This window comes from Vanessa tameamea, chromosome Z (assembly GCF_037043105.1).
Source record: "Vanessa tameamea isolate UH-Manoa-2023 chromosome Z, ilVanTame1 primary haplotype, whole genome shotgun sequence".
NCBI classification, from domain to species: Eukaryota; Metazoa; Arthropoda; class Insecta; order Lepidoptera; family Nymphalidae; genus Vanessa; species Vanessa tameamea.
In genome coordinates this window covers 5,820,389-5,834,006 of record NC_087341.1, presented here as the reverse complement: position 1 = coordinate 5,834,006, position 13,618 = coordinate 5,820,389, and the positions used below count along the sequence as shown (strand labels likewise).

The 13,618-nt window shown below is 31.0% G+C and overlaps 1 protein-coding gene across 4 annotated transcripts in view; it reads left to right on the top strand.

Moving 5' to 3' along the window:
* LOC113396083 (calcium-binding mitochondrial carrier protein SCaMC-2) overlaps positions 1–8,415 on the top strand; it is a 28,662-nt gene extending 20,247 nt beyond the window's left edge. For all 4 annotated transcript variants that reach the window (XM_026633877.2, XM_026633869.2, XM_026633885.2 and 1 more), the window contains 3 exons: positions 6,850–7,008; positions 7,091–7,667; positions 7,895–8,415. In XM_026633877.2, coding sequence (XP_026489662.1) covers positions 6,850–7,008; positions 7,091–7,667; positions 7,895–8,079 — 921 coding nt within the window. In that variant the 3' untranslated portion in view covers positions 8,080–8,415. The remainder of the gene's footprint in view (positions 1–6,849; positions 7,009–7,090; positions 7,668–7,894) is intronic.
* The last annotated feature ends 5,203 nt before the right edge of the window (positions 8,416–13,618 follow it).

Genomic DNA, 13,618 nt, shown 5'->3' with positions numbered 1-13,618 from the left:
TGTTCTACCATAAAATATAGGAAATGTTATATTTACAATTTATTTTAATGTTATCTATCATAGTATTATGCTATGTAATGTATTTTTTTACTTATGGCTATGCGAATTCTTGCTGCTTAACTTTCTAATGTCCTGCGTCATTACTTTCAAATGACGTTTAATAAAAAATCTAGTTCAAGTGTTTGCTGTATGGATATTATTTTAAATATCAAAATTGCACATTGCGAATTTAACTATTGTTTTTAACAATAAGCAAGCATCTTGTATTTCATAATTGGCCATTCATATTTGACTTTATTAATAAATATATATGTTAAATTGTGCACATTGTTAAATGTGTGTCATACATGTCTAAGGTATACCTATGTGGGCGTAACCTTATCTACTAATATTTGGGTTAGCTCAACACAAAATGTTTTGTACCAATAACATGTTATATTCGTTCATTCAAATGTTCCTTTTGGTAGGTACTACGTTATTAATATCTGACAACAAATAAAAAAGGGATATTATTTTATTTGTAAATTCTCATCGGCATTTTTTTTTTTTTTTGCGAATGTTTGATAATATAAATTATTTATGATTATGTTTTAAACACACGTTAACTATATTTCGTATTAATACGTAAGTGTGTATGAAATATAGTGTACCGTACTTATATTAAACTTTTAAAATTAAGTTTAAGATTTGGAACACATTAAAGCTACCTGCTACAATTCTGTAACAAATGTATGTCTGTTGGTTGTACTTTCGCCAGACTACTTCTACCTACGATCTACTTATAACAGCAGATGCACTCCTTTCCCGTAATACATTGTTTTATAATTTCGTATTTACATACATTATATTTTTATATAGGCTTTTAATAATTTTTTAGACGCATTAACTACTTTATTTTATTCTGTATATTTAAATGTTTCCTACAAACTGAGATAACGGCTGAATTTGTTTTAAGAACTGTGTTTTAATTTTGTACTTTGCCTCCACCTTTCGTCGAATGACGTAGACCGATGACGAAGCGGCGCACGCGCAATTCCGTTGCTCGATTACGTCATCTTGATATCCTCGCAACTAATACAGGGGAACCCTCGAATCGAAACTAATTAAGAATATTCTCGTAAAGAAAATTGTATTAATTATTTACTTTAACTACTTTTGAAGAAATCACTTCTCGATAATGCTACACGTGTTGTGTAACGTATGTAAATACGTCATAATTTATATAAAATATATATTAGGTATACATATAATGTCTATATAATAGGTAAATTAAATTCAATGACTCACTCATCAGGGTATGTTTGAAACTACTTGACCTATAGTGGGCATGTTTATTTTGCGAAATAATTATGAATCCGGGTTGTATGAAAATCAACTCATAAAAGGGTGACCTTGAATGCGTTTCAGATAAAAAATGAAACAACTTAGGAGACGCCTTTATATGTCAAAAAAACAAGTTTCTCTCAGCTTAAATACCTATAAACATGTCTGATATTTAGTAAAAATGTACTAAATTGTTGGTTTATCAAATTCTTAAGATGAACTGATTTTCAAATTAGTGGAATGAATATGGATCTATCTTGACATACGTAGATGTTATATGGAAATATTTCGATCGTTACAGCATGAACGTTTCGTACAGTAAGGATAAACCCAGGCGGCTCCGAATGAAACACTTAAGCATTTTCTTTTGTTGCATACGCGGCGAATAATATTATTTTAAATTATTTAGCATTTCTTTTGTAAATATCTTCAATGAACTGCATTTCTACAGTTTTATAATATGTATAGACGATACCCCGCGCGTAGGTGAGCGTTAATTAAACGGGAAACCTAGAGTTAATTAGCAGGAGAAAAGTTCTTATAAAACTAACGACTTCATACATTATAGCACAAACTTGGGGATTTAACGATTCAGGCCTAATTAAATAATTATATTTAAGTTTACTCTGCCCTTAACTTTGCTTCCGTTTATACCTAAACCTTCCTAATGAATCACTACATCCATTCATCCAGTAAATTGGTGAAAACCGTATAAAAATTCCGTTCGGTAGTTTTTGACAGACAGATCGACGTGTACATATATGTAATGATAGGTACACTTATATACATATATTATGAATTTGTCTTTTTCGACCTAAATCTGGTAAATCCAAGTGACGTTGTGCTACGTGTTGAATTGTTTATCAGTTGACTTCAAATATTATCGCTATGAAATGCTATAATTCTCCTTCTACACTTACTCGATATACGTACTCGTAAATTGAATTATAATACGTGAAACAGAATGTGAACGGATTTGCTATATGTCAGATTGTGTATACAATTAGCATATGTTATTGGTGAGTGTTATAAGAACTTAACACTCAGACTCGATTCTATATATAAAAATCTGAACTAAATCTAATCATCTGATTCACCAATTTTTTTATACCTATTATATTAAATATAAATTGAAATATATAGATAATAACTACGAATATGTTATAAATTTATTAAAATGAACAAACAAACTGACTGTTAAGTATCCATTGCTCGGCTAATGCTTCTCTGTTTTAGAGGAGAAGGCTTCGAGCTTATTCCACCACGCTGCTCCAATGCGGCTTTGTGCAGATTTTTATCCATTCTATGTATGATTTTTCACGTTGTTTTCCTTAAACGGCGACCACATATTAACAAATTATGCATATGAAAACTCAATGATACTTGGCTTCTAGCTTTAGCGTCTAACCCCGCAATCAGCGGTTAAGATTAACGAATTATAACTAGACTAGGGTAGGCTATAACGGTACTCTTACTCGTAGGCTTTCGGAATTAACAATATAAAATTTTACTTGGAAAATGGCAATCATTAAAACTACTAAGAAATGTGATAACATGTTTAGTTTGTAAATTATTTTACCTCGTGCAATTTATGCTCTATTATAATTTGCAATTATCGCGTTTTATCAATAATTAAGATTAGATAACAAATAGCTCCAGACACTTCCGTTTCACTTTCAACAGCTGCTCGTGTTAGATGTTCTAAATCGGTCACGCTGAAGGACATTACGTATCTAAACTATTCTAAATATTAGTTAACTTTTAAAACATACATGCGTTTAAAGTAGTCGTCTATCGTAATTATTCTATGAACATGTTGAAATAAATATTTCTGTATTGATAATGGTACGATTGCCTAATTCATTTTAACGTATATAATAAAGCAAGTAAAGAATAAATTATTGGTTAATTAATTGTTGTTGACTTTTATTTCACAATGCAACTCAATACAAAATATACTAGTAGTTAACACGTAGAGGCGTCGATAAAGACACTAATTCTGTTTCCTTGTTTTACATTATATCTTTTGAATAGGAACTATTTTTTTTTCTACATGTGTTTGTTCTAACGACTTACGCATTTGCGATAAAACGTTGTCTATACGAATAAAGATGAACTGAATTGTTATCTTGCTGTGTCTTCAAAGACTATAAATATAGCTTCGCACACGTAGTGGGAAACTAAATATAGGCCATTTTCAAACTTCGGTTCCCGTCTAAATTATTATTAGAATACGACACAAGACATTCGACTGCGTACTTAATTACGTTTAAATTTTTCAGTTAGTGTTACTATACAGTGTGTTATATACAATATGTAAAACCAAAGAATTAGATAGTAAAATTCAGTTTTCGTCTTAAGATTACCATAAACAAGCAAGTACGTAGGTTTTGTATTTATTTAATGAGGAATTAATTAAGGGTACTTAAAAAATAACTAAATTTTAAAAACAGTTACACTTATAATCAAATCATCAACCTTGTACATTCTAATGTTCGTGGGTCACTCGGATCACCCTTGACATCATTTGGGTGAAGGCGAATCTTACTTTTTCTTACATTCAGACAGCAATGATTGATTGTTAATCCAATGGTATTTCATAGTAAAAGGAATATTAAAGTACTAAAGGTATCTTAATATGAAGCCCGATAATTGAAAACTTATTCCTCCTAATTGAAAATATATTTTCTTGTAATAAGTGCTGTTTAACTTTCCTTGAAAACTGCTATGAAAATGAATTTATTTAGTTATACTAGTACATTTTTTTCTACCTTTTATTTTATCACTTTTTACTTACTTCTATTAAAAAATCATTTCTCTTAGTCCAATACAAACTATGTCATTTCGATTGGTTAACGTATACTTGTATACGTCAGCGATTCGTCACGAGGTTGGCCCATGATATAAATTTTAGTGACTGTTTAAAATTAAAGCCGCATTTGTTTAAAGGTTTCCAACGCTTATCAATGAAAATTTACACGAATGATTGCACGAATGCGTATCACGGGCATCAACATTCGCATGTCACTGTTGGGTTTTATGTACAAGAATGCAACGACAAATCGTTTAGAAGATGGAAATGAGAACACACTTATTTTAATGCCAATTATGTAAAGTAATAAAAAATGAAGATGTTTGCATTGCAATCGTTGTACAAGTAAACTATCAGATTTAAAAATGTACAGAAGTTTACAATAAATAACTATTTCATTATGTAATATAAATACATGCACTCGATATGCATAAGGCGAGCCATGTGATAATGATTAACACCTAAACAGAGATGGCTTATTTTATTGTGTTAGTAGGTATCGGAACTACGTCACCTTTAGTTGCTAAGGTCAGACAGCGAGTCCAGTGGTGACGTGTCCTCCAGTTAATGATAAGCAGATCCTGGCCACATAACGGAAACAACTAGAGATTTATTCAATTAAATGAGTACGAAAGATATTTCGTTATTGTATGAAATAAAATTAGATGGATGTTTATATATACATTTTGTAGCTTATGTACAATATTCGCGTAATATGAGTTCTTACAGCAGATACATTTTCATCAACCACTATCTCAACTTCACGCAACAATATTAAACTTTTTCCATTCGGATGTTCTTAAAATAAAAAACTACATATACTTGGAAAATGTCCCGCTGTCAGAGCTATGTCAAATGCCTGTGACAAACACGAAATTATATTAATTTACAAAACGATGATTCTAAAACCTTAATGAATACGATGGTCCAGATGTTATTAAAATTGCTCGTTAACGCAATACTTCTGAAAACCAAAGTTATTTACTTGGAATATTTAGTTACGTTTATAACCATGATGCTGAACTCGAATGCTATAATATATTTAAATACTGCGGTAATTATTCCATTTGTCTTACAATAATAATAATAAAATATATTAATTATATATTAAGTACATAATTATATCGTTGTTTTTACGAACATATATTTTTTCCCTAAAAGGAAGAATTGTTTTTTTTTGTAATCAATGCAATTTTTGTCCAGGAAATTTAATACTTTTTAACTTCTAAGAAAGAACAATTTCGGTAATTTTACTTACCTATTTTTTTTTAAATGGATTACTTTCAAAACATTTATAATATTCCGAGGAAAATATAAATAAATAAATATTTTTACTGCAGACTGAGCAAGTGACATATAGTACCAGAATTTGGATAAGCAAAGAGAAAAAGAAACACGATGCCGACGATTGCAACGCAGACCCTAAGTTTGGAACAGTAATAATATTAACGTCTTATACAGTACACTATGACGACATTCGTGTAAAACTATGCTTTTTTTGAATAAATATAAATGACAAATAAACAAACCAGTAAAACATCTTCGAGTAAAGTATACACATACACATCGCAATCGTATTTTATATGAATATATTAATATAAGTAATAATTTTCAAATATTAACACCGGTTCGGATATCGATCTTCGCAAGAAGAACCGTCAAGAAACTAAATAGTACAGTAACTTAGTACTTACGCAGTTGTTAGTAAGGAATACGACGCTTATATTCCATTATTAAACTACTGTAAGTACTTTAAAGATTTTTTAACAGTTCTTGCTAATATTTAACAAACAACAAAGTATTATATATATATCTGTTGAAGATATTATTATGTATATAGTTCATAGACTAATTCTGATTCGCATATTTCGTTGAGCTCTAAATTTATAATTATTTATATTATGAAGAGTATTTTTTTTATTTAGTTTATTATTGGGAATGAGGTAACACTTTAAATTTATCATTCTATGCTACAGGTCTGGTCCGAACGGTTTCGTCGAAAACATATTTATAAATGACAATTGGGTCATTGAGGTTTCGATAAAAAAACTTTGTTGACTTTTGGCTATTCCAGAAAAATTACGGTTTATTTATTATTATTATGATTTCTTTGTAACATAAACAATTGTTATCGTACCAATACGCAACATTTTTTTTTAATGACATAAGGTGGTCAACCTCTGAACGTTAATGCTTGTCAACTTCGTGATTATGGGCAAAAGGAAGATATTTTAAAATATTTCTCTTGCCTTCGTTTGAGTAATAATGTTAATTGCGTGTAATCTTTTAACGATTGCCTGATAATGTATTTTTTGATTCGTTCCGTATGGTAAATAAGCATGTTTTGAATTAGTAACGTCAAATATACTAATGGTCGAATCGGGCTATTATTTAATATTGAGGTTTAAATATATCCAGAAATTTTAATATAACAGACATGAACCGAATCTTTTTTTTATTTGACATAAAAATCAGTTTCGTACGGTGTGTGTTGCTTTTAGTATGAAACAAAATATCGGAATTTATAATTTAATGTGTTGTTTGGATATTAAATGACAATTATTTATTTAAATCCTTAAAAATAATTGTATAATTCGGATTAAAAACGAATATTATATTTATAATGAAATATTCTTATTTTGTAATAAAATTATAAGATAAATATTCGTATCACCTATAAGAGCGTTAACTCATGAACTACATATTATTTTCAGTATCTGGACATCGGTGAGGATATGAACGTGCCTGATGACTTCACTCCGACTGAATTGCAAACAGGAAAGTGGTGGCGGCATTTGCTAGCCGGTGGTATTGCTGGCGCTGTTAGTCGGACCTGCACAGCTCCTCTCGATAGACTTAAAGTATTTTTGCAGGTGCGTTTTAAAAATGGAATTCTTAATTTTTTTCTACACTTAATTTGAAGCATGACTAATATTCCAATTGTTTACGTTTCAGGTAAACCCAACTAGAGAAAATATGACAAAATGTTTAGCTAAAATGATAAATGAAGGAGGTTTCACGGGCCTGTGGCGAGGTAACGGCATTAATGTTATAAAAATAGCGCCGGAGTCGGCCCTAAAGTTCGCTGCGTACGAGCAAGTAAAGCGTCTGATTAAAGGCGAGAAAAATAATCATCCGCTGGAGATATACGAACGATTCGTTGCCGGAGCCACGGCGGGAGCGATTAGTCAAACTGTGATTTACCCACTAGAGGTGCTAAAGACAAGATTAGCTTTAAGGAAAACTGGCCAATATAACGGCATTTTGGATGCGGCGAAAAAGATATATGCGCGAGAGGGACTGAAGTGTTTCTACAAAGGATACATTCCAAACATCCTGGGGATAGTGCCTTATGCTGGCATCGATCTTGCGGTGTACGAAACGCTAAAAAAGAAGTATATAAACAAATACCAAGCTCACAACGAGCAGCCCGGCATGCTGCTGCTCCTAGCCTGCGGGAGTGCGTCCTGCACCCTGGGACAAGTGTGCTCGTATCCTCTTGCTCTTGTGCGTACTAGGTTGCAAGCCCAAGGTACGATTGGTTTCACTTTTAACCAATTATAATCAATTTAATTAAATATACATACACATTGAAAGAGTTAGTTAGTTCTATGATCGATATCTGAAATTGTTTAAAGTATTTTATTTATTAGATTTTATTTTATAAGAGGGAACCCTCTTTGAAATTATCTTATCATACAGATGTATGAAGACACAACATGAACACCCTTATTTAATAATAACTCTCTTGTGTTACAGAAAAAGCCGCAAAGGGCGCAGAGGGTAGTATGCGTGGTGCCTTCCGTGAGATCGTCCAGCGAGAGGGACTACGGGGTCTGTATCGTGGCATCACTCCTAACTTCATCAAGGTCATTCCGGCCGTGTCCATCTCGTACGTGGTGTACGAGTACGCCAGCCGCTCGCTCGGCGTCAACATGACGTGATCCTGCGACCCCGCGACCCCGCCCGGAACCTTCCGGACCATTCCTCCACTCCGTTCGACTCGCTCGAGCTCAAACACATCACATTCTTCTCTAAGCATATGTAGCAAATTTTGCATTTGATTGTACATAGCTCTCGTAAACGTTTAAGTGTATTATTTATTTTATTGTGAATTTATAATTCCATTTAAATTAATGATTCTGTTGACGTCCTCCGCATGTAGCCTGGCGTTGTAATGTGAAATGTCTCGTGGGTTGCATTGATATAATTGGTTTGATTTTGTTCCGTGACGGTATGCGGACACATCTGTGATTATAATAAATTATGTATTTTTTTTATTTTTCTTTTGTTATTATATATGTCCCTCTATTCCCGGTGTTACGGACAGCACTAAATATAATATTTATTTACCTTTTGATGTGTATAATTACTTTGGCTGTTGTAGTTACAAAGTCGATTGTAGGAGGTTAAGTAACTTTGTTACTTGGACGTGATGTAAATGGGATTGTTGGTTTGTGGGGAAACCGTGTGATAACTTGGAAAGGATAAGTCGGCATAAGTAGGAAATGAAAAGTTAACTTTAAATGATTACGTGACGAGCTTAGTCAGAATGAAAGTGACTAAACAGTTACCACGATAGAAAGGTTTCGGCTAATTCAAATTTTTGTGTCCTTTTTTTAATTCTTTTTATGTTATATTACGTGATTATTTTATTGTTATATATATTACAAATAATCTCACACTTTAACAAACTTTTAATACAAGTGAATCTTGCAGAAATGCTGTTCTGAGAAAATATAGTCAAATATTTAAAGTTGTTAAACATAGGAATATAATTTTCACTTTAGTGTTAACAACGTGTTGCTAAGAATTTGATATTTTTCCGTCTTAAAAGTGGCTAGTTAGCAATATTTATAGAGCAAAAATGGAGTAATATCTGTGTATCTTTATTCCCGTTTAAAGTTAACGTAAGAAGGTATATATACCTCACTTTTAATAAGATATTTGTAGCTAATAAAAAGTAAATTTATCAAAATATACACACGAGTAGATTTCAGTCGATCAATTGCAAAATCGGAAGATAATTTTTGCGTCTGAACAGACTCGATATAAAATCGCTTCAATAATTGTTCGTTAAGTTCTAGCTTGCTATCTACTATTCAATAAAGAAAATCGATTTCTGATACCGATTCTGAGAGTTTGTTAATGAAATTCTGGTGATATTCTTGCCTTGTTACGCATAAACTCTATTGTCTTAAATCACAATACTATAATATAATTGCTTTAACTCACAATACTAAAATATAATTGCTTTAACAAATATCAAATTGGTAGTTGATCCAATAGAATAAAACTGAAGAATAATATGGAGGAAAGGCATTATCATCTCAGGAATGACTTCTAAATTATATAAAAAAATGTATACAGGGCTGAATTACTAGTCTATAATACTTTTCTCTTGATGTTGTCTAAACATATTCCTGTCTAATTGTTCATAAAAATCTAGTTCGTCTATCGATTTACTCTGATACTAAACGATAAGTGAGTACATAAGTGAAAACATCAAACGTTTATTCATTCTAACAGGTGGGAGACAAATAGACCGATGATGAAAAGGTTATTTTAATCATTTTTACATTAGAAAAATAATATTATTTGAAAAATTCTAAACACCGATTTGATGATACGATTTATTTTAAGGTAATCCGGTATTGTTCCAGTATTTTATGTTTTCTCTCGTTCCTTATATTTTGTTTTGTTTAAATTCATTAAGTCATTCTCTCCAGAGTAGGGTTTTTAATAACATTTTGATAAAACTTAACTATTTATTAGTACGATGAACACGTTTCAAACGAATTCAATATTTATTTTTGTTTGGATTATATCATTTTTTTTTAAAGTTAGTTTCGACCGATTTCGTTCTGATACGGTTGCAATTTCAATATAATATTTGATATTTTTGTTTATGAATCTGATTTATACATAAACATAAAATTCCAGAATATCTCTTGTAATTGTTATTTTTAATTTAAACGTGTAATCGATAGTGAGAGATATAAATGCGATATGTCATATAAGTAGATTTGTAATTATTTTGTGGTTAGTTATTTAAGCAAATCGAATTGCGTAGTTTACACCTGAAGTGATAAATATAATATAATATATTAGTCATGTTGGTTACACTTCGTCTTAAATATATATAAACATAAAGAAATCACCGTACGAATTGATGCTATTTTAAAAAAAAAATCTGTATTATTAGTAAATAAAAAATTTGGTTAATTTTAAGTAAATTACCTAGTATAAAGTATTTTAGATAGTCAACAAATTATTTTATACTTAGTTAAATGCTAGATTTCTTTGAATAATGTTTGTATCGTATGCTATTATTGTGTGTATACTATAACCAACGTCTATATATCTGTATGAATTGTCATAGACAGGTTTATCTTTGCACTATAATAGTCGAGTAATCATTAATAAATAATGTATTCAATATTTTGCTTAGCCTGGCTACGTTACAAGTTGAATATAATCATGTCTATACATTATTTATTAAACATTGTTTTATTTAGTTTCGTGTAATTTAGATTTAAGCGGTTTAAAAAACCAACGATGAGGGGTTTGTGACAAGAAAATCTCTACGTCATTAAATCAATGAAAATCCTTATATAAATACAAATTAGATACCGTATTTTTATTAAGTTTTTTGTAAGCCCATAAAATGATGGGTCGAAAGTTGATAATTAACTTATCCAAAAAATATTTAAATTCAATAAATTACCGTTTTTTTTTTCGTTACCTTTTGATTATTGTCGAATCGAATTAATGTCAAATTTGAAATTTCTAATTTAAACAATTCTTAAATCCAGTACATCTGCGAACCTGCCTATTGGTGTGCAGTGTAAAACATCGATTTATAATATTCGTTCTACGATCACATACTAGTGAAATAATTATATGCCGATATGCGATTTACTGAACCCCGTTACCCCATTTATAATAAAATAAATATTCTACATTTTTAAAACAATTATTATAGTTAGTAAATTAACGTTTGTCGTTATAGCCGAAAGCATAATATTTAAAAAGTAAATCTGAATTTAAAAATGGAAAAAAATAGTACTTAAATTATTAGTTTTATTACATGCCAACCATTGCTACCGTCTGAATTAAAACAGCTTAGGATATACATTTTTACAAGTCTATTTGTCTATCATTAGTCTAGTTATTTATTTTCCTAGTCTTAGAAATAAGATTAAAACGATAAAAAACACTTATTTTAATAGTGACATCATAAAAAATATCTAGGATTTTAAATATCCTAGATTTAGTAATCTAAAAAACATTACGCATATGATGCAATATTTATTCGTTCTTTATGCCTTATATGTTTAATTGTTGCAATGAATAATCTAGTTAATTACTTAAAATAAGCTTGGGGTGATTATAACAACCTATTGTAATTATTTTGTTGAAATATTTCAATAAATAATATTTATGATTGACGTTAATATATCTTATTAAAATTCTGTCTTCAATTTAAGTCTTTTATTGAATTATTCTTTTTATTTCAATTGATACCTGTTGTACCGTACGATTTCACTTTTATAGTTTATCGATATGCAATACGTATTTAGTGCAGCAGCAACACAATTCATTTCGTTTGTTGGCTTCGCTTTCGCGAAATAACAACCGTCTCTTTGAACGAGGATGTAACAGAGCTCGAAGAGCGCTAACTGCAAGAGTTGGGTAGGTTATGATTTTTTTCTCAAAAACGATAATAGATATTGTCTTATAACTGCTGTGAGGAATATTAGCCAGTAATAACAATATACCTATGTATATAACAAAACTAAAGACAGTTTTCATGGTATTTAAAAACGAAATACCTTGTTAAATAATAATTAATTGATATGAAGCTTTGGACTCACTTAATAAATAACCCCTAGTAATATGGAGTTTAAATAAATTGGTATTAAAAGTATGCCTTATCTTCATCCGTATAAATTTGTGACGACGCGTTTTTGCACTCCGCTTCACGTTTCCGGCTGAGACAGCCGACACCAAGCAAAGCGGTCTGAATATTGGAAGGTTCTAACTTCAACATTCTGATGCAGGAAGTAGGTCTAGCCATGGAATTTCGCGTCCGGATTCGCCAGAATGGTCGGAAACCACCCTAGAACTGTTGCCGCAAGGTACGATAAGGTTTGATATAGTATGCAGATGGCCACCCTCCGCTGCGAGCTCTCTGGAGCTTGTATAATCTAAGATATTCAAATCAAATCAAGTTTATTCAAGTAAACTTCACAACGAAACGTCAATATTAAAATACTACTACCACCGTTTCGGAAAGCAGCCTCCAGCGAGAAGAAACGGCAAGAAACTCACATAGTTGCTCTTTTCAAATAAACAGATTTACAATGCTGTTTTTTTACAATAATTAGTGTCCTGTGATGGAACCCGAGCCTAAATCCAGGCGTTTTTTTCTAAAAAGTACTCTTTTAATGAATAATAAGACTTATTTATTAATTTAGTCTTAATAAACTTTTTAAATTTCGTAAATGGTAAATTGGTTACATTTCCCGGTATCTTATTATATATGCGTATACCATTGCCCAAAAACGTTCTCTTTACCGTATGCAAACGGAAAGTAGGGGTTACAAGTTTATTTTTATTTCTTGTATTAATAGTATGTATATCTGCTTTTATGGAATACTTTTGTATATTCTTTTGTATAAACATTATAATATCATAAATATATTGTGAAGCAGCCGTTAATACACCTATTTCTTTAAATGTTTCGCCTAATGATGTCCTAGAGCTAATATTGTAAATAGTTGGGATAGCTCTTTTCTGCAGAATAAATACTATTTAAATATATAAATATTTCAATATCTGCTGCATTACCCTATAATAACATTCCATATGACATAAGACTGAAAATTACTAAAATAAACTAGTCTAGCAGTACTTATGTCCGTGAGTTTTCTTATTGTTTTTATTGCATAAATGGCACTACTTAGTTTCCCTGCTAGGGCATGCAAATGGGTGCCCCACTGAAGTTTGGAATCAAGGGTTATCCCTAGAAAGGCCGTCGACTCAACAAACTCAAGCCTTTCATTATTCAAAATGACGGCAGAATTTGATTTGACATTTGACAAAATACATTTAGTCTTTTTTGCATTTAGTACCAAATTATTTATGTCAAACCAACCAAGAACCCGCGACAGAGCACTGCTTACAACGTCACATTTGTTCATTTTTCTGTCGAGTTTAAAAATAAGGGATGTATCATCTCTGCAAACAGTACAATGTCGCAAGTCTTATTTACAAAATAAGGTAAATCATTTATATATATTAAGAACAGGAGAGGTCCTAAAATTGAACCCTGTGGTACACCCATTTGCGCCAGAGCGCCATTTGATTTTGCACCGTTAACAACAACCTTTAAAACTCTTTCATTAAGGTAGGAGGAAATGAAGTTCAATGCAGGGCCCTTGATTCTATAATATTTAAGTTTTTCTAGAAGAATATCAT